The 24,920-nt window shown below is 37.5% G+C and overlaps 1 protein-coding gene across 1 annotated transcript in view; it reads right to left on the bottom strand.

The window, feature by feature from the left end:
• Positions 1–21,852: 21,852 nt before the first annotated feature.
• The window catches only part of AHR (aryl hydrocarbon receptor), a 139,289-nt gene continuing 136,221 nt past the window's right edge, over positions 21,853–24,920 (bottom strand). The window contains exon 11 of the mRNA XM_065666265.1: positions 21,853–21,942. Coding sequence (XP_065522337.1) covers positions 21,868–21,942 — 75 coding nt within the window. The 3' untranslated portion in view covers positions 21,853–21,867. The remainder of the gene's footprint in view (positions 21,943–24,920) is intronic.

The raw sequence follows: 24,920 nt of genomic DNA, 5'->3' as shown, positions 1-24,920 counted from the left end.
TTCTCATAAAAAGTTGCACTGGTGTAGCTGAAGGGGCAGCAGACTACTGCAAAGTATTTGTCCCTGTGTGGGTCACTATGGCTCTCAGTACATCCCATAAATTCCATCTCATAAATTTTCTCCAGAGCTAAGTCATGAATAGAAAATGCAAGATCAGAAAGAAAGAAAGTTAAAAGGCCTTTTTTAAACTGAAAGTGGTAGATTATTATTTGAGTTGGACATGCTTAATTAGAATACTCAATTTAAACAGCCTGTTCAAAGTTATTGAACATGTATGGAGATACTCTGCACCTCAGTTCAGCCAACAAAACCTGTTATGCCTTTCAGGAAAGATAATTAATTATCTTAAATGTGTTCACCAGGAATATTGGAATATAAATCATCCCAACAGAGTGGGTTGAACAAATTAAAACCACTCAGAGAGACAGCATGCATACTTAACTTGAGATACAGTAATGGGCTCTTTGATGTCATTCTTATTGAACCAGCTTCCCCAAATTATTTTTTACATTTCATTTTAATGTCTTCATTTATGTTTTTGTGTCTCATTGAAATAAAATCACATTTCTTTTCTAGTTTTAGATGAAATACCACCTGCCTTGAAACATTTTTATATAAAATATTTATCATTTTGACAGAATTTCAGGCACCAGATCGTGGTGATTATTTATTTATGTGAAGGATGGCAGAGCTGTCTTCCTTATCAAGCACACAGATAATCTGAGTGGTTGAACAAATGTTTCCTTCATCTTTCTTTTTGGACATCTCTATGTGAGGATAGCGTCTTATGTAAAAATGCTGTGTTTGTACTTAAATGGATCTTTCAACACTGTATACTTCCCAGGACAGAGAATATAGCAGGATTGTTTTTAGTAAAGTGCTGAATCTTGTACTTTGACTGTTTAATAAAGGCATTAGGACATAACTATTGGCATCATCTAAAATAAACAGAAGAGTGGTGTGACTGGTTCACATGCTTTGTGAGGATGCCTTCAGAGATCCAGAAAAACATGAGTCGCAGCACAGGGCATAGCTATGTCCAAATAACTTCCCTCATCTGCCCAGATGACTTCAAAGAAACCAATGCAATGCAGAAGTCAGACTTGTGGCACAATGAACTGGAACTGATGCCTTCAACTGAAATTTATAGTTACATATGGAAAAAAATAAGCCTTTCTGTTCTCTGTCCTAAAAGGAGCAACAGCTACCCTTATAGACAGACATAAAGGGCTGTGCGTTCTGGCTCTAGAATTATTCTTTTTTGGGTGGGGAGAAAAAAGAAAGAAGAAACCCTTAGAGGAGGTGATGGAGAACGTGAGCACTTTGGCATTTTGTATTGCATACTTCTGTTTCTTGTCAAACTCTCTTCATTCCTGTTCTATTCATAGAATACTTTACAGGAAAACAAACTGTAATAGTTAGCATCTGAGGAATCTATAGGCAAAATAGACTTTCAAGGACATCTTGAGCCAAACCCCAAATGTACTATTTGTTATCTAATTTGAATTAATGCACTTTGACAACAAGATTCAGAGTTGCAACAGTTTAAATGTTTCAATAACAGAGTGTTGTTTTCAGAGTTTGTGAGCTTCTGCTGTTCCCAAAGAATTCAAGAAGAAAACAGAGCACTGGAAGAGGATTTTTCCCCACAATCATCCCCATTTCTTACTTGGGAGCAAAAAATCCCCCATAGATAACTCACGGTCTGTGCTTCAAACTTTAAAAATATTGCATAGAAGTCACACTGGATAAGCTAAACTGCCTAAGCTTCAGGATAAGAACCAAACAGGCCATTGGACAGATCCCAGCCAAGGAATATTTCTTGCAGGTGTCAGTGGCTGGTAACTATGCTCTCACCCATTCTAATGAGACAACTTGTTGGGTGACAAAGAATGGACTTTTCTGGAGAATTTGGAAAGACAGTGCCTGTCCTGAGGAGAGTCGTTGGTTTATTTTATCTTCCTTTATTATTGCATAACTAAAGAGGATCTTCATTATCTTTTTATGTGTATTTTCTCTGCCTGAGTATGGCAGCTCTAGAGCTAATGCAGAGGTGCCAGTTAGTAGTCGTCAAGTGCATATGCTTCCTTGGAATTATCCTTATCATATTTTATGTAAATTTGTCATTCCTAATCTTCATTCCTAATCTTTGTATTATAATTATGAATTATTAATATTATAACGTATTTTCAAAGTTGCTGCTGCCCTGAAACATAAAATAGTATTAAAAAATTACTGACAGAAAGTTCTTTTTAGGCACAATAAGTCATACTTCGTTTCCTTTTATACTGTTATACTTTGCTTTTAAATTGTACTTGCTGGCAGTTCTTGAGGTTTATTTTGGGATTTTTTTGATTAGAAGCAACCAAGACAAGACAGTAGCACTCAGTCTCACACTGCAGAGCCAAAACAGTGCCCGCCACATCTGTATGAGCTTTTCCAAACTGAATTTTTAAAGTGATTGGGAACAGGCAGAGGAGAATGTAGTCTCTGAAGTTCCACAAGACAGGCAGTTGCCTGAACCAAAATTATGCTGATTGTGAAATCAGAGGTTAAAGTGCTGTTCTCTAATTTGCCCAAAGTGGCAGTAAGGATTTTTGTTTCTTAAGTAAACTATCTTTGATCTGACTGAACTGAAATCTGAAAAAAATTATAATAAAGGTGTTCCCAATAAAAGGAAATCTGCAGCAGAACCTTTTGAGACTGCACTGTGTCAGTGTATAAGGGCATGTAGCTGTGTATGAGCATATGCCTGCATACACTATGAAATGGGGAAGTGTTTGGAAACAATCTTCAGATGTAGCACTTTTTATGTTGCTTAAATATTTATGTAAAGTGAAGCTGTGTTTTCTACCTGCAGGTATAACCCAGCCAAGTTACGAAGGAAAAAAACACACAAGCAGCGTGTTGTCCATGGTGCTTTGACCCAGGGATGCTCTGCTGCCTGCTGCAGCTTTCACTGATGCTGACTAAAGCTCACTGTTAATTCTGATGGGTTAACTTGATTAAAGGGGTCAAAATCTGACCCCTAAAGACTAGCAGGTAAAACTCCTAGACTGAACTGTTCATTTTTTCTGTATTGAAATTGAGCTGCAGTGGTACTTCTCTAAAAACCTTTGCCCGAGTATGCATATATGAAAATGTACGCGTACATCTTTCACATCCTGAATTTTGCTCTCCAAAGTGTCACATGCTCCAAAGGAGGATGAAAGCAGTTGATGATATTTGCATGTTTAGAAGATTAGCTGTCGAACTCTGCTTTTAGTTAAGCCACTAATACAGGAAATCTTTATAGATTTTCCATGCAAGTGCTTTGGAGTGGGTGCCCAGAAGGTACAGTAATGTCTTTTTTTTCTTCTGAAAAATAAACAGTCTTCTTTCCTTGAAAGCCTGACAGATCTTTAAAATATTCAGTTCCTGCAATGCCACTGTGTCCCAAAGCTGTCTATATTCTATGATTCCTACGGTTGATATTGATAACAGAAGTAACATGAACAGTTCTTGATGAGTGATTTTTGCCAGAAAAAAAGATAAGTAAAGCAGAGCTGGTTAATATTCCTAAACAGCTGCTATTCAAAGATAATATAAACCAACACTTAACATTCAGTGAAATACTCAATACTAAAAAAAGCTCTTAACATTAGTACATATATGAAAGATTCAGGCAGAAGTGATAACCCACATATTAAAAAATAACTAGTACTCAAAAAACAGGTATGTGCATTTTATGAATGCCCCTCTTGAAATTGGGAAAAAAAACAACAAACCTAAACATTAATACATGTTGTCGAGAAGTTTTATTTTTAACTATAAATTCTAATTGGTTTGGTGTCTAAGTCCTGAATATAGTGCCTATCTTTTCAACATAGGATTTTTTAACATTTAATTGGGCAATTTTCTACTTTTTTACACATGGCCTAATACTGTATCCCTTGTTTCAGGGAGTCGTATCTAGCCGTATAAATAGCTAGGATTAACTGCATGCCTAAATACTGAAGTGGAACTACTTGCATAAGGAGCTACTGCTCAGTGGGAATAAAACAGAATTGAGTGTAGAATTATTTGTTTATTAGTCATCAGGCAGAATTACTTGACCACCCAAATGAAGTCCCTGAGGCAGTATCTGAAAGCCAGCAGTAAAACCCCCAGATTACACTCTTACACAAGGTCTGTACAGTGGATTTTTTTCTTTATTTTTGTTCTGGGCACTTTTTTTTACAATTTATTAATGTCAAGGTTAAGAAGAGAGCATCTGAACTTAATTAGTGATGTGAGATAATACCTATAATTACTGTATGAAGAGAAGATAAAATATCTTGGTACATACAAGTGGCTGTCTTATTACTGCAGTAATTAACACACATATAAAAGGACTTTTCAGCCCAAACTCTTGAAGCTAGTGGCAAATTTGGATAGCTTTCTTAAACTATAAGAACCTTACTGGAGCCATCCAGCTTCCTCTGAAGTGAATGGAAAATTTTGCCCACAACTTCAGTGGAAGTAAACAATGAGATAGTTTGGAAAAACAAAATTAAAATGTCGCCATTAGTGAGTCACAAAATCTTGAATCAAACTCCAAGGGAGTCTTCACATCCTTCAGTCTCCATGTAAGTGTACAAAGCAGAACCTTTTTTACTTCTTCTTTGTCTAGGAGAATGCTGAGATAAGGAGCAGTGTTATAATACATCCCCATGTATGAACCATTAGCAAATGTCCATGCTGTTGTACCTACAGCCGTGATTCTGCATTCCAGCCTTTTTTGAGCCTGATAATCTCATTTATGGCCAGAGATGTGGGTATTCAAAACCTAGAATGTTGCAGAGGTCTGGTAAAACTAATTTATGGTTGCCTAAATTGTACCTCCCTTGTATTAAAGAGCTAGGGAAAAAAATTGCAGTTTTTATACTGTAAATGTCTTCCCAAGATATTTTTCACTGTCCTGAACAAAGAAGTACTATGGTTCCTAAAATTTTGAGAGTATTCCTTGGAATAAGCATAGACATAGAACGTGGGATTACAGTTACTGACAGCATAATCTTTCAGAGTGAGAGATCCTTTCTTTGCAAGTTATAATGAGAAAACATTTTCTCACACAATATCCCTTGTTACTTAGAGGGCGAAAAATGTTCACATCAAGACAGAAACCAAGAAAACATGACTGGTGTGGAGTTAAATCCCCTGTGAAAGTACTGCAGGAAAAACCACTTCAATAAGTGCACGATTGTGCAAATAAGAATTTCATCCGCTAGTCTGCCATGGTTTCTCAGAGTACAGCAGCAGTTCAGTTTAAATATATTTTGCATATATCTGAGTGCTGCATACTAGCTGTCAAGGCTCACTCTTCAGACAAAGCCTTATTGTTTATTAAAATGTTTCATAAGTCCTTGTTGTGGGAGCAACAAACCTCTCCTCTCCACCAAAGCCAGATCCCATTCAAAGCACAATTTGGAATGCTTGTCCTTGTTAATTTAAAGTACAGAATAGCCTCTCTGTAGTCTGTAGTAAAAATCCATCTGAATGTAATGTCTTTCCCCTAAGCTTAAATGGGTCGTGGTGCTTTGTGTCAAAATAAAAGCATTGCACTGACCCTGACCCTCTGCTTTGGCCAAGCCATTTTTCTGTACACAAGTGGAGGAGAGTAACAAAAGAATATTAAGTCTACTTCTAAGTAAGTGTTCTCTTTCTTTGCCCATTGTAAAGGTAAGAACAACCTTTTTCAGGGCTTTGCTAAATTTTGCTTAGCTGTGTCTTCTCCAGAAGATATTGAAGCAGAGAAATATCTCTCACACTTTGTATCTATTGTAAGCATGGTCACTGCAGGCCTTCTACACTGGGGCTGCAAAGTGGACAACACAGAGATACTTTGCTCATTTTGGTTTGTCTGGGATTTTGTTCCTTTGCACCAACAGAAATGCTAGAGAAGCTGTATTAAAGCAGATTTAACCCCCACATGTTCTAAGTTCTAATGTTTTAAGTGCATTCAGTTTCATGTAGGGATGTTATTTAGTCATGTCTTTTCTGTAATTACTTAGCAATAACTATTTGCAACATTCTGATTGCCTGAAATTCGTATTTGTGTTTCTACTTATAGTAATCAGATATACTAACTCCTGAGTATGAGACTTTAAAGCTTGTATCCATTGGTAAATGAAAGTTATTCATGTGTAAACTTATTTTGCAGGGAAACAGAAGCTGTAGAGTGGCTAAGATGTCTTTTATTTATTGTTGCTAAACAAGACCACAAGCCTGTATCAAATCACAACCGTTGACTCCACTGCAACTTACCAAGAGAACTATAATTACCACTCCAGCCTATGGGTTAAACAGATCCCTTACTGGTGAGAAATCGTATGTAAAATAATTTAATCTTTGTACTAAATATTTTATTTTTTATTTCGCTGTTTTCCAAATTCTTCTGATCCAAAACAATTCTGTGGCTGGCTGGGGCTATATCATGATACAGCACAGCAGGGTAAAAAACTAAAAATACAACAACAAAGTGCATCTTGGATAAATATACAGAACAAATGACTCTGCCCTTTCTTCTAAAAAAGATGTTTTAGACATAAATATAAACCAGGGTTTTTCTTCTGAAAAACCTCAAACCCTAATGCAAGCACACTCCAAAATAACCCCTGGAGTGAACAGCCCAACATAAACAGCAATGGCTCACAAAAAGCGTTTTTGGACCACTGATGACATTTCCATTTTTCTTCCAACTGACATCTCAGGAGAGCTTCCAAGTGTGTGGGTATGTATCAGTTTAAGCAGAAATGGTGTCATGTATCCTATCGAGATGAGAACGTAGTAACCTAAGCTCCCTATAGTCACTCACTGGGCTATATGGAAAATGTCTATCACTGTGAGCTTGCCACATCTCAGCAGTGCTATGTGACCTTCCAGTACAGAGAATGTGTGAGGGACAGCCTGCTAGTGTGGGAAAGCAACATGCTGTGCTCCCTGGTGAACTGCCACGAGGCAGAAAGGAAGATTACCTACACATTGTTCCTTGCTTTTTCTTTCTGTTTAATTTCCCATATCGCAAATGGAGGATCATTGTCTGCTCTTTGGTTTTATTCCAAGAATTACATGGGCTTTGATTGAAATGAATAGTTTTCACTAAAACCTTTTGCCTATGCCTTGCAGAAGGCCATTCACCTCACACATTTTACTTTGAAGGTTTAATCATCTGAGTGTTAAGCACTTGCCACTTTGCTGAATGGGGATTTGTTTGGCTCTTTGTTTTTTAAATCCTTCTTTTTGTAATATTCCAAAACAGAGATGAGTGTACATGTGCATAAGGAAGTACCTGGGCAGACTGGGTGTGGGGAGGACACAGTCTCCAGTCTCCATGGCAAAATGGTGCCTTTGGTTTTATTAGTTTCCCACTGACTGCCTTGTCTGCCCAGTGAAATACAGCTGAACAACACTTTTCTTTACCCCATTAGTGTGGAGGGTGCTAATGAGACATATCTGAGGGGGATATGACTTTTGGGGGGGGGGGGGGGGTTGAGGCAAACCATAGCATTTCTGCCTTTGGGGATCCAGTTGCTACTGCCAGAGTTCCTTCTTGCACTACACGCCTGTTTTCCTCCTGACCTTTGTCTGTCCAGAGAAAGGAGAGGAAGGGAAGGAAGAGAGACCTGTATACCCAGAAAACAATAAATCACCACAGCTTTGTTTTCTGCATTATGACCACACAAACAGCCATGGCATGAGAATCCTCTTAGCACACAACACCACAGGAATCTCCTGCTCCTATACAGTGTATACAGACCAACACAGGGGCCTCTTTAAATTGTGTTTCTTTACTTAAAGGAAAATTGAGGCTCCATAAACAACTGTTTCACAACCATTTAACATCTTCCCCTGAAAAAAAAGAAATCATACACAGTATGTTTTTTTCTTTTTCGTCAGACTTATTTGATGAACAAAGGAAGCCTTTGTGCAAATGTGATTTTAAATATTTTTTGTGACCATTTTCAAGCAAATTCCTTGTATTTGGGAAGGCTTGAGAAAATACAATAAGAAATCAATATTTACTGATAAATTTATTAAAAGAAATGCATTTGGTGAAATTTCAGTCTAAAAGGAACTTGAGGTCATAAAGGTGCAATCTCACACTGCAATCTGAGCATACCTTTAACTGATGCATTTAGAGAGTCATGTACATGTTCAAAACACATGGCATAAAAAACTTTCATGCTGCATTTTCTCTTTCCCATTTACTGATTCATTCCTGATGACTGGCACAATTGCAACATCCCTTCTTTGCCCTGCCAGGTACCAGTCATTCCCCCTCCACACTGGAGACCATGCCCGTTCAAAAGGAAGGGGGGCCTGGAGAGTGGGCTGGTCTACAGCCTGTTAAGCCTTTGTTAGGCCTTTGACTGTTAAGCCTTTTGGCTTATTTACTTAGGACATTTTTATTTCCACCTACATATTTATCATCAGAGGCATGAGTCATGCTCACATGCATGTCCATAACATTACTTAGGTAAGCTGCCTCATTAAAGAAGTTTTCAGACTATGGATGTGCGATTGCAATTACCATACGAATATCCTTTTCAACATCTATCTCCGTGTTTTGTACTGGAGTGAGACTCCTGTATTGTCTGGGGCTTCCAGTTGTTACTACAGATATCACCAGACAGTAAAGAGCATGGATATTGCTTGACCTGTCAAAATAAAAAAGAGAACAACTCCCTGCTCTACCAGCTCATAGCCAATCTTATATTTCTGGGAAGTGAAAATGGATAAATATGCACCTGTCAAGGCCATATATTTCTAACACGTGTTGCTTGTCCATCTAGCTGCCAAAAAACATGTCTGTATTTGACTCTAGGAGGTGCTGAGTAGTTTCTTCAAGGTCTGAAGCAATTCTATGAGATGTTGAGAATAATAGCGTTACCTGGTCTCAAGATAATACAGTATTAAGTAATGACAGCTGGACTCTTCTTCCTTTAAAGTCAATGGGAAAGCATACTGTGATTCAAGTAACAGAGAAGTAAGCTTCAAATTTACCATCACTCTGGGTAACAGAGAACTTCACCTTGGTGACACTATGTTGCATACACATAAAATTTAACTTACCTCAGTGACAGTGTTTTTGTATCCTAGTTTGAAACTTGAGGTTGCTATGGTTTTGTCTGTTGTACAGATCTGTGGGAAGGGAGTTGAAGAACATTGCAAATATTTACTGTAGGCTTTACTAGCAGTTAAACTTTATATTAGACCCTCTTTGACTAGCATCAGATGGTAAAGGGCCTAGAGGTCTGTTCTTCCACTGTGAGAGATACAGAGCATGGGTATTTCAGTTCCATCTGTGTTATGCAGATACACGCTATGATTTTAGAGAGAGGTGGTGAGACCAGAGAGAGGGAATCCCTTTTTTATCAGGAATGTCACCCTGCATTGCAATGCCTGCCTTACAGAGAGCCTTTCTGCCTCAAGAGTTAAATTCCTGTTAGAGACTGTTGTGGTTCAAACCAAGCCACACAGCTCGTCCACTCACTCCCCTCACCTTTTCTCCCTCTTTCTTTCCTTCCCCCCCCCCCCCCCCCCAAGAGGGATGGGGAGGAGAATCAAGAGAATGTAACTCCCACGGGTTAAGAGCAGCCCAGTAACTAAGGTATAACACAAACCACTACTGCTGCCACCAATGATAACAATGATAAGAGAAAATAACAAGAGAAGAGAATACAATACCACCGCCGAATGAGTTCGGCCCCCCAGAGAGAGCCTGTGCCCTTCCGGGTAACTCCCAGTTACTTCCTGGGGTATGACATGCTGTGGTATGGAATACCTCTTTGGCTAGCTTAGGTCAGGTGTCCTGTCTCTGCTTCCTCCTGGCCTCCCCTCATCCCTGGCAGAGCATGAAACTCACAAAGTCTTTAGTCAGGGTAAACATTACTTAGCAACAACTAAAAACATCGGTGCTGTCAGCACCATTCCCAGGCTGAAAGTCAAAACACAGCGCTGCACAAGCTACTAAGGAGAAAAACTGACTGCTACTGTTAAACCCAGGACAGAGACATAAAAGCAGAAAGCAAACTCCCCTGCATGCAATGGCTTTCTTGAAGTCTGCCATCCGTAACTACAAGCAGTGCAGCATTTCTTCAAGGACTGGGATCATGCACATACATCAGAAGAAAGAAACATTGTGATATTTGTACTATGATTAGTAATACCATTGCATCATACTAACATTAGGAGAATAGTGTTCAAGATTTTTTCTTTACAGTTTTATACCTTAGATTTAATAAGTAGATTTATTTTTAATCAGAAGTTATCTGGGCTCCAGAGGTGTTATGGGGAAAGTGAACATTTTCTTGAATGCAGTGACATTTACGTTCATCATCTCTGAGAACACAACAGAAGATCTCCATTATGGTGGCTGATTAGTATGAGGAAGGGAATAAAACCTGGAAGAAATAAAATTATTTCTAGATTTTTTGAGCAAGGAAATGGAATGGAAATCAAAACGCAAATGTAAAGGCAAAGGCATTCTTTTTTGTTGGCACATCACTCCAATGCAGTCCTGGCTCCCCTCCTGTGAGATCAGGGGCCTGAGGAATTTAGTAAGCTGTGACCACAATAACGCAGACTGTAACACTGTAGCTGCAGAGGAAAACCTGCTTCCCTTTGCTCCCCACAGCTCTGGCACAATGCAATGCCTAAATGTCTGCACCTTGTAAGTAGAGGTGGTCACCATCCTACCTATTCACTTGCCACTGAACCCACAAAGTTTTACTCCAAGGAATATTGTTACAGAAGATGCAGTGTCACTGTTGACAGTGTTCAGAAACTTTCAACTAAGAATAAGCAGGGTAGCAGGGGTTTTGCCCTAGCCAAAAAGAATCAGTGCATTTTTCGTGTAATCTGTCAGTTTAATTCTACCCTCTTCACCACATAAACACATTTATGAAAGGACAGCTTGTCCATTTACTTTCTTTGGAATTGTTCTCAGCTATCAGTGACAGCAAACACGATTTTTTTTTTTTTCCTAATGAAATTACAGCTACTGCATTAATATACAGAGGGCATGACTGTTCAGTGGCGAAGTGCCACATCAGCTTCTGAGAGATCTTTTTATATATATTTAGAGTAAATAATCTTTTAAAAAGTCCATGTAACAGAGGAGTATTATTTACAATTTCTACCATAGTTTCTTTCCTTGGAATCAGACGTAGTAGAGTCTTGCCTTATGATAACGTACATAAATTTCCAGTGATACCTGCAATAGGATGAAAAGAAAATCTTTTAGGACTCGCTCAGCACTGGTACCTTCTTTTTTTCAGGTCCACCAAGCACCTTTATTTTATTATGCCTTGCACACTTGTGTATGGACCCCAAAGAAGGAACTTTATGTTAGGAACTATGATATGTTAATCGGACAAGTAGATGAAGAAGAGAAGACTGTACAGTAGCATTAACATAATTTGGTCATAGTGGCTGTGCACAGTTCTTCCCCTAATACAGCTTCAGGGCTTATGTTTTCCATACTATATGCTACATAGCTCTTTCTCTTCTGCTTTGAAAACCTTTATCTGCTTGAACTCATTACTGGCATACTGAAATATGATATTTATTTCTGTGGGGCTAGATCCTAATATTAGAGGCTAAGACTTCAACATTTTCAATGGCACGTCATACACTTACATTTTGCATGATTTGAAAATCAATGTCATTGAAATAGGAATGTTTCTGACCTTGTCTTGAGATTCCAAAGCGCACTCTCTTTCTATCTAGTAAGAGAAGTTTTTTCCACCTACTTGGTCCCATCCTCTTCCTATTGCTCCAAAATCTGTTTCTGCTCACAAAATCTGTCACTTATTTTTACATTTTCTAATATATCCAGTTATAATAATATAATAATAGCCAGTTATAGTGCTGTATCAACTAGAAGGTTTTTTCTGGGAGTTTCAGTGCAGTAGACAAATGAAAAACAAAAGCTTACTTCAGAGAAAGTAGCTGTTTTGCTCTGCCAGCTACGGATATCTACAAGTACTTATTTCTTAATTTTAATAGTCTGGCATTAGAATGACCTGTTTAGCAAGCAAACATTCAATTGTTCCCCAAGTTACACTGAATTAGTTCAAAGAACACTGGACACCCTAGTACTCAACAGAAAAGTTGAAAGTACTTAAGAGAAGACACATGTTAGCAGAAAAACAATAATTTGAATAATTATCTATTTGCTGCTTAGGTTCTCTTTGGTTCTGGGTAAAAACATTGTGCTATTATGCTCACAGAGAGAACCATACAGGTTTGGTAAACTCAAAAGGAAAGATTTAAAAATAATTAGTATAAAAAAGTTTAATTTGAACAGACTTTTTTGGTGAATGAGAAGTTTCAGTCTAAATTTAACATTTGATTCAGAAGCATCCTCCTTTTCTACAAACAACTGAGACTGTGTACACAAAGGGTTTCCTGAATGTGATGTTTATTTGCAGATGCCAAGATGTCCTTCAGACAAATATCTAACCCAATATTATAGAGAGTGCATGCAAAACTAACTCCTGCTGTCAAGGACAGCCAGCTGACCCCCATGTGTTGAAGCCAGAGAGAGATTCAAGGTTGAGAGAAGCTGATGGGGTGTCCATTCTCCCAAATTGCAAAGGCTGTGAACATCTTCAAAATTCCTCAAAGAGTGGTTTTGTTTAGGAATTAAGGAGCTTAAGATTTGTGCTTTTGTTTGGGTTTTAGTATGTCCATGAGGTAACTGAGCCCTGACTGTCAACGCAGAGTTGAGGCACTCTGTGAAAACCCAGTCAAGTTTAAACGGCTTTAAACACAAAAGCAAGAAGCCATTTTTTGAGTGATGGCAAGCAGTGAAGGAAATCAGGACACAGAAAGCTGAGATAAGGTTTTGATTTGGAGTACTCTCCAGTCAAGGCATAAAAATAGATCTGGTTTTGGGAGAGGCGGAGCACCCAGAACTCCAGCTCCAGGAAACACACAGAAGCCCTTGAGGAGATCAAGCCTATAAAATACCTCAAGCTGTGTTGCTGTGTTTTGCTCCAACAGTAACAGAAATCTAAAAATATCTATGTCTGTATTTTTCTTCTGGTTTTGCCACTGAAGCATTCTGAAAACACAATTTTTTAAATCTCCATGTCTCACAAATGCAAAAGAGTATGTCAATTTTTTAAAAGGCAGATAACCTGAGATTGGTTGGAAATGTTTAAGTATATGCCAGAGAGCATTTTTTTCAGAGCCTGTTGGTAGAAGTGTTATTTGAGAAAATGTAAGGGTGGTAGAGATGATCAGACCTTGGAATTAATTTGTTTCTGCTTTGTGAAAACTTTCTTGCCTTTTTTAGAGCTCTAAAAGAGAGATGACATGTAACAAGACACAAGCTGCCCTTTCAAAAATCAGTTATCTTTCTGCAATCTCTTCTCAGTATCACAGAATTCTGTAGTGATTTTTCATCTTGCTGTCAGACAAGTATGGACATTCTGCTCAACTCTGCAACACAGTCTAAAACACAGTGACTTAAATGTACCTCTTGTTCTATGTTACTTTATTTCCTTGGCCCAGATTTACTGAATTGAACAGTTCTTTCTTCATAGCAGGGTGCTTTAAGTGATAACTCCAAAATCACTTGAAAATGACAATAACATTGAATAGAAGTCACTGAAGAAATGAAAAGATTATGGATTTAACTTAGCTGGATGACATTGCACAGCCTAGCTGCAAAAATTCCTATCACTGGTGGCAGCACAGGAGAAGGAATACCTGTCATGTTAATATTTTTAATACAGCCGCTTTTAAGCTGTAAAGAAAACCTTGGAGAGCAGCTCCCTCCCCTCTCTCTTGGATTAGGATGTCAGAAATAAACTGACCAGAATCTCACCCAATGAATAGAAAAATTTCTTGCTGATTATCTCCCAAAAGTGCTCTTTAGAGTATTTGAACCTGTTGCTAAAGACTCCAGAAAAATGAACAAGTTCTGTCCACAAATACCTATTAAAACATAGAAATGTAATGTTTTCACCTTTTTGCAGTTATTTTTTATTTTGTAACTGCTCCTCTGAGTCTTCATATATCACTCAAAAAAAAAAAAAACCCGACTAAAAGGCAGAAAGCAAGAATGCAGGTGTAGAAAAAGATATTTCTTCTGTATAAGTAGCTATTTTAATTTTTTTACCAAAATTTTCCTTGCATTTTATGCTCACGATGTTTATTGTAACATTGCACTTTATAGTCTTAATAGCCATTATTATAGTAATAATTCTAATTTTTTACTTGTGTCTTTACTTTTTGCAAGTTCACATGCTTTTAAGCTTTCTGTGGCTTTAAAAAAGTAAATGGTGGAAACACCTCCCCCAGTGGGAACTGTCTTCTGTTACATTGGCAACAATAAATTTTAATTTCCTATACACTACATTGCATTTGAGACCTTCCATACAGTAAGCTGAAACAGACTTGCTCCTTTCTGTCACAACTAATCATTTTGAGACTTCACCTTTTCTCTGTTCTTTTCACAAATCCCTCGCTACTCCCTTTAAAACTGCACCTTTTACACACCTGTTGCAGGGATAGGTGTGGTGGTTTGGGTCTGTCTGCTTACTCCTTATACAACCTTCAAAGCAAGGGGAACTTGTTACTCTTGCTTCTCCATCATCTTTAGCCAGCTCTGTGCTTTCTGGGATCACTCTGCTATATCTGATGTTTAGATATTTTCTCCATATCCAACATTTGCCCTACATTCCTGCTTTATGTAGTTTTCCTTGGGCTGCTGCATGCCATTCTAATTTTCTGCTACATGCCATCCACTCACTTTCCTTCTGGCTGCAAAGCCAGGTTTAGTGAGCTTTGTGAGATCTGTTTAATTACTAAACCCCTACGCAGTCCAGCAGTAAATGTAATATGCATTCCAGAAGACCTACAAACAAGTTTTACTTGGCACTCACAACAATGAGGTAAGAGAATAAAATGAGTTTGTGGTCACATAACCGGACCACCAGCAGAGAGTTATGAGAAAGCTAGACCCACTTAATTAGGAAAAATCTAAAAAGCTTACATGAGAGCCATCATTCTGGTCTTCTGTGAACCACAAGCTGTAATTATGTAAACTATAAGTATGTATTTTCTTTGCTTTATTCTTGGATTTTAATCTCACTTTGTGAAATAAAAAGTTGAGTTTGCTTGAGATGGCTTGAAGTGTGCCTTTATTAAGGAAACATTCTTCCCCTCAAAACTGCAGGAGATTGGATTTAGTAATCAGCATGGTCTCCTTTATCTTAAAAGTTAGTCCATGCCATTCTATCAATCTGTGCATTATTTTTTTATGGCTGATTTCTAAGTAGAACTGTACTGCTTAAAAATTGAGCCCTCTGACTTCTGTAAGTGAGGAATTTAGGTCTTCATCACTTCTGTGAAGCAGTTGTGTCTTGAGGAGTGATGTCATGTTTGATTTTTACAATCATCTTATGCTGGGATGGGTTGCTGCTTATGCTGATTGAAGGTGATTCGTTATGATGCGGGAGCCAAATGTAATTTTTCAGGCAGGTAGTGTGATATTACCAGTTATGGAATCAAACTTTTGCTTTGGAAACTTGCTCAAAAGATGTTGAATTTGGTAAGAAGAGTCTCAAATGCCACAATCTCTGGTATTTGATTAAACCAGGAAGGTTATGGCTAGACTAAAACAATTCAGTACCATGTTAGAAAGCTAAAACAACCACCAAAGGAGTTGATATGTTTATGGGGCATAAACTATATCTTGCTCGATCAATAGTAACCAGCTTCAGTACAAATGTAGCTGAATAAACATGATGTGATGCCTGAAGTAATTAGCCTCAAGATTGTCTGGCAGTGGTGGATGTGCGTTAGCTTTCTTTGAAGGTGCAACTTTTCTAAAAGATGTGTGATCTCTTCTCAAGCTACATCTACACTGTAGTCTATAGGAAAATATTACAAGAAAAGCTAAAAAACATTTGCTAGGGTAGATTAAGCACTTGAAGTAGTAGAACTGTGGGACATGCAGTAAACTTGGAATGGAAAACATACTTTTCTAAACAGGAGAAAACTCCCACAAAGATAGATGCTTAATATGGGGTGAGGGAATTGTCTTGTTTTGCTTGGGGTTCACTATTGGATAGGCTTTCATATTTATGTGTTTTGCATGTTGTGGCCATGGTGGTACTTATACTGCCCATCTTTAATTCAATAATTCAGTGATTTGGACACTCATAGAAATGTGACATAACCAAATTTATTTCCTTCTACTGCTTGCTGAATTTCAAGTCTTTGCCATCTTCCAAGAAATGCAAGAAGCTTGGTGATAATTCTATCAGTGCATTTAACTGCAAAGGAAGGGACAAACAACTGGAAGGAATGTCTCCTCTCACTCAGGGTTTTTTTGTTTTAATTAAATATTTATTGTCTCATGAAAGTGACTGCTATAATGATGCTTAATGATACAAAAGTTAAAGAAAGTGGAAATACAGATTTCATTTCTGTCAAAAATAATTTAGGTAATTTTACGATGTAGCACAGGTTCAAGAACAGGGACTGAGAAAAGTGTGTGAGGAAGACTTCTATTCAGGGTGCTACAGTGATTGCTCAGAAGGTATGCCTTTCCGGCAGAGCAGGGAGACCAGTGGTGTAGGTGAGTAATTTAGCCCTTTGGCTGAAGGATAAAAGACTGATATTATCAAACCCAGCTTTAGATGAATGCTGGGCAACCTGGGACCTCAGAAGCATGGGTAGTGGCAGTATAGGGTTTTACCTGTAAGTGTAAGGGTATGTCCTGTGCTTTAGGAGCTTGTTGGATGCTCTGCACTGATGTGGTAGATATATGGTGGAAATGCCAGCTATGCTACACGTGTAGGGTAAATCAGGATTTAACTCATATATCTAACACTTGCTGGAAGGGTGCAGACCTACTATAAACACGTTCTATCATGCCATGTGGTGGGAGGACTTGCTAAAGATGCCCCCACCATAGCACGGCCTCCTCCTCTTTTCAGAGCATGTGTCCAGGATAAAAACATCAAGCCCAGTGGGGAGGGCAGGTGTCATGCAGATCTGAACAGGCCAAGGAAAAGCACACTTCTGGGGAGCTGTGTGAGCAGGAATACAGGTACGTGTGGACTCTTGGTGCCTGTCAGAGAAGTCTCTATTGAGGGAGTTTTGAGGTTCTGAATTTTGGAAATAGGCCTAGGTACAGGAAATACGGTTGAAATATGGTAGTAGCAATTTAACAAAGTTCAGTGCAAACCCTGATAGGAGGAGAAGATGATTTAATTTAAAATTAAAACTGAAGTAAAATCAATTTTACTCGTTTACACTCACAGCATCATTCCCACAACAAAGTGTGTGTATACATGCAGTCTGTTCAACATACAGGCAACAAGACACTTATATCCAAGCAGTCTGTTTAGGATTCCTTGAGATAACATGAGATAAAGGATGTCAGTCACTGCGTCCCATCCCATTCTATCTCACCTCTGTCATCAGGGCTTGGTGCTCTGAACTGGGTGTCCTGAAAAACTGTGAGTGCAAGGCTCCAGGTGATCTGCTTAGCCAGGTGCCATCAGCCCATGCTATTCATATAACATTTCATACAACATTTCTCCTGTGTCTTTTCCCTCTGGTGTTTTCACACCGGATATTTGATATATTAGAGTAACTTGGGATGCTCATCAGTGTGACTGGGAGCTTAATGAAGCCCCAGCTTCACAAAAGGAAACACCAAAATTTTTCTGAATTACATTTCAAAGTAAGATTTCTTTTGTCTGGCACATGTAAATTCATTAGTGTACACAATCCAGATGAACTGATAAAAGATGAGACACTTGTTTAAACTGTTTTTCTTTAATAAACCATAGAAAAATGCATTGCCAAGCAAAGGTCAAAAAGTGGAAATCTAAACCATTGCTGTTTTAGAATTGTATCCTTGTCATGACTAATAATTCATTTCAATGGTTTATTGGGCAGAAATTACCAGTAATGCTGAAAAATTGTGGTAATCCAATGGCTGCCTCTTTCTTTAATGTTTTTCTGTGCTTCAGGCCAATGAGCTAACATTTATTTTGAAAATAGACCTTGCTTCCTGGAGTTGTCCTTGGAAGACAGTCCCTGAAAGAATTAATGTTTTACATACTTAAAGTGCTTCTTTAATCTTTAATTGTTTCCTTACACTTCTGTCCCCATATGTGGTCTGTGATTTTACCTCTTATTTACATTAGCCAGTGAACAGATTTTGGTTTTTGAGTTCATTCATTTATGTAGCTTTGGGCAAATTTAACTGTATGGCTCTGCAGACTGACCCTAGGAAACATCATGGAAATTATTAATCTAAAACATACTAGCCCTGATCTGTTCATTTAAAGATTACTGTATAATCCCATCAAAGTCCCAAAGCTAGATGCTGTTGTAAGCATTACTTGTAGGAGTAACATTTGCTTTTTCTTTATCTTAATTTCTGAAGGTGGCAAGGTGACATTTCCTTCTCTCTCCTCCTCCCTACCCCCCACCTCTCTTTTCCTTCTTGATATTAGAGCTCTGTCCTCAGCTAGTGTAAACTGAAATCCTCCTATAAAGTCAGAGTGATTTAGACCAGCTGAATCACTCAACCTCCCTTTATGTACAGACAGTGCTCTCTCTCTGTGTTTCCAGTTGTGCACTCCTTTGCTGATGGCCTCCAACAGCTCACAAAAAGCTATTTCAGTTTAACTTTTGTTGCTTTCCTCATGTAAAAATCTGTGTGGAGGAACTTCATTAATATAATTTAGAAAAATATGATGCATCCTGTCTAAAAGAAACAGCCTTGCATCACATTTCAAGCAGAGCAGCGTATATCAGACTTTGTTTTCACCTTAAAAATGCAGGGTCTGCTAGTGATCTTTGCTTCTACCAGACTGTGGTTCTATGGTCAATAAGACTAAGTTTTACTTTTCTGGATTGCTTAGTAGTACAAATTGATAAAGACATGTCAGACAAAGTCCACACTCTACTTGCCATCCTTATACACTGTAGGATGCTCATTCTCTCATTCTATGGGGTCATTCTGGGACGGCTTACCTAAGGCTTATCTTTATCATTCAAATTTGAGTCACTTCCCTGCATGAAGTCCAAAATAAGTCCATGACTTTTATGCCATAATTGGCAGGTTGATACAGTATTTGCTTATCAAAATGATGCTAGTGGGATTTTTTTTTACTTTTAAGGTGTACTCAGGGATGGGAAATAAGAGCATCCCTCACTATGAAACACATCTAGAAGATAAGATATAATTGCATACATGCATTGCAGGGTAGTCCCCTGCAAGGTACATTCTGGCTTCCTTTCAGCCTGGCACATAAACTTCCAAGAAGAGGATGGTGCAAGACATTCAAAGGTTTTCAGGACAAGAAAGAAGAATTTTCTGGAAATCTGTCCAAAACTCCATGAAGTGAGCAACCTACTCAATTTCAATTGAGAAGACAGTATCTGAGGCTGAAAAACCAAACTTACACTAATCTTTTGATCTTCACTTTGGAATTAGAACTTTAGCCAGAAAGGTATTTGAATAATAATATTATTATTCTTTGACATTATGATTAATGAATATTATTATTCTTTGTAAAAATAAGATTTGTTGACTGGTTATAAGTTCAAAATATCAAAGATGATTCAGAAATATTTTAATAAACACAAGCAATTACTATATTGTGTTTTGTTTTTTATGATATTTTAAATTCCATATTTTGTAATTGTTTATAATGAATTGGGTGGCTGTTAATTCACTAAAAACACCACAAAGACTGAAAGTTTAGTGAATGTCAATAACAATTCACTAGGTTTTATGGTGCACTGATAATTTCCTAGTTCTGTTGCTCTAAGAGTTATTGCTGTTCTTCATTCCATTAAGTCTTCCAGCCAGACCATTTTAGTTCATGATGCACACAACACTGGATTTTCAAATGGTTGCTTCTTTCCTCCTAAAACCACTTCTGTAGACAAAGTCCAGAAAAAAGATATTCCTAAAGAACTCTGAGGCTAAATTTCATAATAAGTTATTTTGAAAATACTTAACAAAAATGCCCAAAACCTACATACAGAGAACTCTAACTGGTTAGATTGGTCAGCTAACAATTAATAGTTTGAAGTAGTATCAAATTGTGTTGGGTAAATTATTCATGGTTTTGAATATAAAATGGAAAATGCTGGCTTGTGGTAATGTAACCATAATCAGCTGCCTTGTCTTCTCGAAAATGCCTCTAATCTATTTTCTTAAAGTCTATCTTTTTCCACTAAAAAATGAGGCTTGAGAAATGGCTGAACTTTAAAATACTTTACAGGAAAAAAACTTTAGATCATTAGCAACAATCATATTTCTTTTAAGGAAGGTCAAGACTTTTAGAATTGAAATATATCTTGTCCTTTTTGGAGAGGAAATACCTTGAGCCTTTTACTATATAATTTTTTGCTCTTATCAGTTTGAAAGAGTACAACCATGGTGGAGATGATTGTATGTGTCAAACTAAATTATATGACTCTTCCTTGTACATAGACTAGCTCTGAATCTTCTCACTCAAAGTGATAGTTTCCTCTGTGGGAAACAACAGGCCAGCTTGTTAGAAACTAGAAATCAAATTGCCTTGCTCTAGCCAGATTTCAGAATCACTTAGTTGCTTTTCAAAATTGTAGCCATAGTCCTTTTCCCAGATTTATCAAAATCCCAGCCCTTAATATTAGGACTAATCCATTCTCTGCTGTAAGGGGGAGTAGGCACAGTGAAGTCACATGCCCTTTAATGTCTGCTGACATGAGGCCTAATATAAAATAAGATAGAGAGGCATTTCATGCCATTCAACTGTATTGATTTATTTAAATGAGGGGATTTGTTTGATGGCACTTTGGATGTCTGCAAGTTACATAGGTAGCCTGAGCCATAGGTCTAGATGTCCTGCCTTGGTATTCCCTGGAGGAAACCAGCAGATGATGTTTCTTCTGGAACTAGTGACTTACAGCTCATAGATTGATATGAAATTAATCTTTTAGGGATAAGGTATCCATTAATTAGGACAGTGACTTTAGCTAAAAGCTAATTTTTAAATAGTGAAATTTTAATGAGATAAATCATATTCTTCATGGCAAGCTTTGAAGGCAGAAGCTGTGCAAGAATTATTTTCTATTAAGAAAATGTTGAGAGAGTTGTAATCACAGAGCACCATAGTTTAATTTGGAACATAGCTCTCATAGAACGTTTGCATTTTTTGCCACTGACCGTGGCATTGACTTTGTTAATTTTTTTGGATTTTAACATCTGTTTTCTGAAATGAGAACACTATCTGTAAAAATAGCTTATGATAATTTCATTTACTGCACTATTCAAGTAATTTTATACTGCTATTGTGACCTTTCAGGAGATAGGGATGTGGAAGTAAAAAAGGTTGCATAGCACCTTTAGATAGAATTTCAAAATATCAAGGAGGAAAACCAGAACTATTATAAACATTTATTTCAAACACTTGAAAGTTTAGTTATAACATTTTGATGGGCTATTTCATCATCAGACTTGAGGGCTGGCTTCTTCTTATCTTTTTTTTTTTTGCCAGTGATGCACAGTTCCCTGTCTTCTCTGCTGAGGACAAGCTATGCAGACAGGCATAGCAAGTCTACTGCACTTTTGACCTGCTGGTTGCCTTTGTTTCCTGTCTACCTGCATTAATATTGGTTCATTTGCACAAGTCATCATGTACAATAAAATAAATTCAATCTCAAAGCAAAGCTTCTGCCTGTGATTAAATGGAATAATTAAAAAACATTTCTCCTTCATTCCTCTATATAGCTTTTGCATGCAAGAGAAGTTGAATAGACATAAAAAGAAGAACAGCACCACAGGTCTCTCTGTTCTAGGTCATGTGGCTTTCAGTTTCTGAAGTTGGCCTCTCTTGGGAAGGTCTGATGTCTTCCAGTGGAAGGCAGGAGGAAATGAAAACAACCCTGTGGAAAAAGAAAAGAGGAATACAACACTGTGGAAAGAGAAGAGAGGAATATTTTTCCTTCCTTGCAGGATTATATTCCCTTAGGGCTCAGCAGAAGTCTGTACTGCATGCCGAATATGCAGTAGAGGGTTCTGCTATTGCTAATTCTGTGGTAATGACCCAGCAAGATAAAAAAGCTAATAGGCTGCCCATGGGTTTATAATAGTCTTCCAAAAACACATTTTAAAAATAAATGTATTCCAGAAGATGGACTGGAAAGAGACATTTTTTTATATTCTAATTGGAAAAAACTCTTGTACATTAAAATTGATGAGTTTCTCTACTGAATTCAGTTCGAGTAAACTTTTAAAAAGCAGTTCTTGGGAGCTGTGCAGGGAGTGTCCAGCATCAATGCAGAAACAGGTCTGTGGCAAATCCAGATATGTGTGGAGTATTTCTTTTATCATACGTGTGACAGATCCTAATGAATAGCTACTGAGTAACGAATGCTCACATAATTGTATTTGTCAGCTTTATTACATATTAATGCAGTAAAGTTTTGCTAGTGTTTCTACCTAAAACCTTGATATTGATAGATCTTTTGCTGAAAGTCATTCCAAGAAATATCAGCAGTGCCATCTTTTTCAGAAGTTCCTGTCTACTTTTGTTATATCATGTTACAGCTTCTTCACCAGCTTTGCATTCCTTCTGTGTGCTGTTTTAGCTACAAAGCCATATGTTTCTTGTAAATGCTTCTGTTAACTTTTTCTTGATGCCTTCTTCCTATGGTTTCCATGTGGCAGCACACAGACTATTGCCTCTTCTTTTTCACCTTTCAGTACCTTTCCTTATTTCTACAGACTTCTGCCTGCACTCTCTAAAGGTGTTTTCTGTTCCTTTTTCCTCTGTAGACCTCACTCTCCATGAGCTTTTACTGTGTAAGACATTGTGTACAATAAAAGTGCTAATTATGGTTGGCTAAATACAATCCATTGCATGTGGAATTTCTGTAGAAAAGATAGATAGGCTAAGCAATGGCTGACTTTAAAGCATAAAAAATCATATGTTTAATAGTTAAACAAATGGCACTGAAACAAATGCTTTGTCTGGATGTGTGTGCAGACATGGTTTTCTTAGAAAGCATTTGAGACTTACAAACATCAAGAAAGTGGCAATTCTCTCCAAATTTTTATTCTGTAGTTAAAGGTTCAGAGTTCTCCATTGCAATACCAAAATTAATCTGTGAAGACTGTAAGTACATTTGACCATCAATTATGGACGAAATAAATGCGAACAAAAAAAGTAGTCAAAACTGAAGATTTTTTTTTTCCACAATTCAGCCCACAGTTTTGTCAGGGTGGCATTATAAATGCACAAGTGCAAGGTAATACTTTCTAATGTATCAAAGCAAATTTAGACTGTTAAGTGATCAGAGAAACATTGGCCCAAAGGAGCAAGTGAGAGGACTTTATAACTTCAACAGCTTGTTAAACAACAGATCATATTTTCAGAAGGCTTCATCTGCCTTCACTCAAGATCTCTCAAGACAAATCTCAAATTACCTAATTTTTCTAATTTTATTGGTCACATTCATACAATATTTTGATTTTGAACTGAACTACCAGGTGCAACAGGAGGCGAAACGCTTTAAAGGCATCTTAATAAGTTACTACATAGAACGCTAAAAATCAGGTATAATGTCAAAAAGGAGAGCTTCATACTTCATGATCTGCACATGTTAACTTTTCCTGTGCATTCTGAATGTCAGATGAGGTATTTCTTTTCACAAGGTGACCTGGACATATAGGCAGATGATCCTTTCACATTTAAGCAACAAAACTTTCAGATGATATTATTCTGTTCAATTTATGCTAATATTTAAGTGTCTGTTCCTGAAAGCTAGAAGATTATTGTTGATGGATGTATTTAAAATGAATCTTTACAAATACACCTATGTTTCATAAATACATTTGCTATGTCATTAACCTGTGTTATTTACAATCACAAAGCTGGATTGCTCATTGTCTTCACAGTTAGATAAATAAATGTTTATTTTTAATTTGAACCATTCTAATATTTTATTTTAAATAACAGCTTTTTGATCTCTGAATACATTCATAGCATGCTAACAAAAAGAAAACTGTTACTTTACAAAAATGAAATGTGGTTAGGTTTTCTCATACGGATGTAATAAAGAGCACTTCTGGTGGCTTGACATTGCACAGCTGAATAGTTTTGACAGGGAAAATAACTATAGTTTAGTCTGAGCTTTGGCAGAACTACAAGTTATTAAATACTTGAAGTAATCCAGTAAGTAAAACTTTGTTATAGGCAGGTTGCTTCAAAGTATATTATCTCCATAGTTACAGACTTTTTCATTATATTAGCCTTTTTTCTATTTGGATGTATTGCTTAATTCTTTATTTTTATGATGTTTCTGGGACTGATCGTGGCCTTTTGGAAGTTTTCTGGTTTTCCTATTTCTCCTCTTGCTTCTTACAAGTAGGTTGAACCTCTTCTGAAAAATAGAACAGAATGTTTGGGTAAAAATAAAAAGTTCAGAGATGCTGTTCAAATCAACTATACTTAAAATCACTTTTTTCTCAATATTGAGTTTTATCTAGCTCTTTCGTTTCCTTATTCTGCAAAAATAATACTGCATCACTCTGCATATGTAATCTTGGCTATCCTTTGGGCTTCCACTTCCATGAGAGTTTATCAATCTTTATGCACTTCTCTTCTGCTGCCTCTAAGTGCAGATAAGGAAATCAGGACACCTCTGTGGGAGCACATGGCACACAGTGCAGGCACACTGGGATGCCCGAGGGAGTTAGACATGGGAGAGCTCTGACACCGCCACAGGAAAGACTCCAGTGCTGCATGCCAGCACAGCTGTACTGCTTCCAGTATCTCAGGTAACATCTCTGCTGAGAGTCCTGTGGTGTACCGCATCTGCGTTCTGTGGTCCAACCTGCTGGCCCAGCTCAGATGGGGACT

Source organism: Lathamus discolor, chromosome 2 (genome assembly GCF_037157495.1).
Source record: "Lathamus discolor isolate bLatDis1 chromosome 2, bLatDis1.hap1, whole genome shotgun sequence".
NCBI lineage: Eukaryota > Metazoa > Chordata > Aves > Psittaciformes > Psittacidae > Lathamus > Lathamus discolor.
This window is presented reverse-complemented; position numbering and strand designations above follow the sequence as displayed.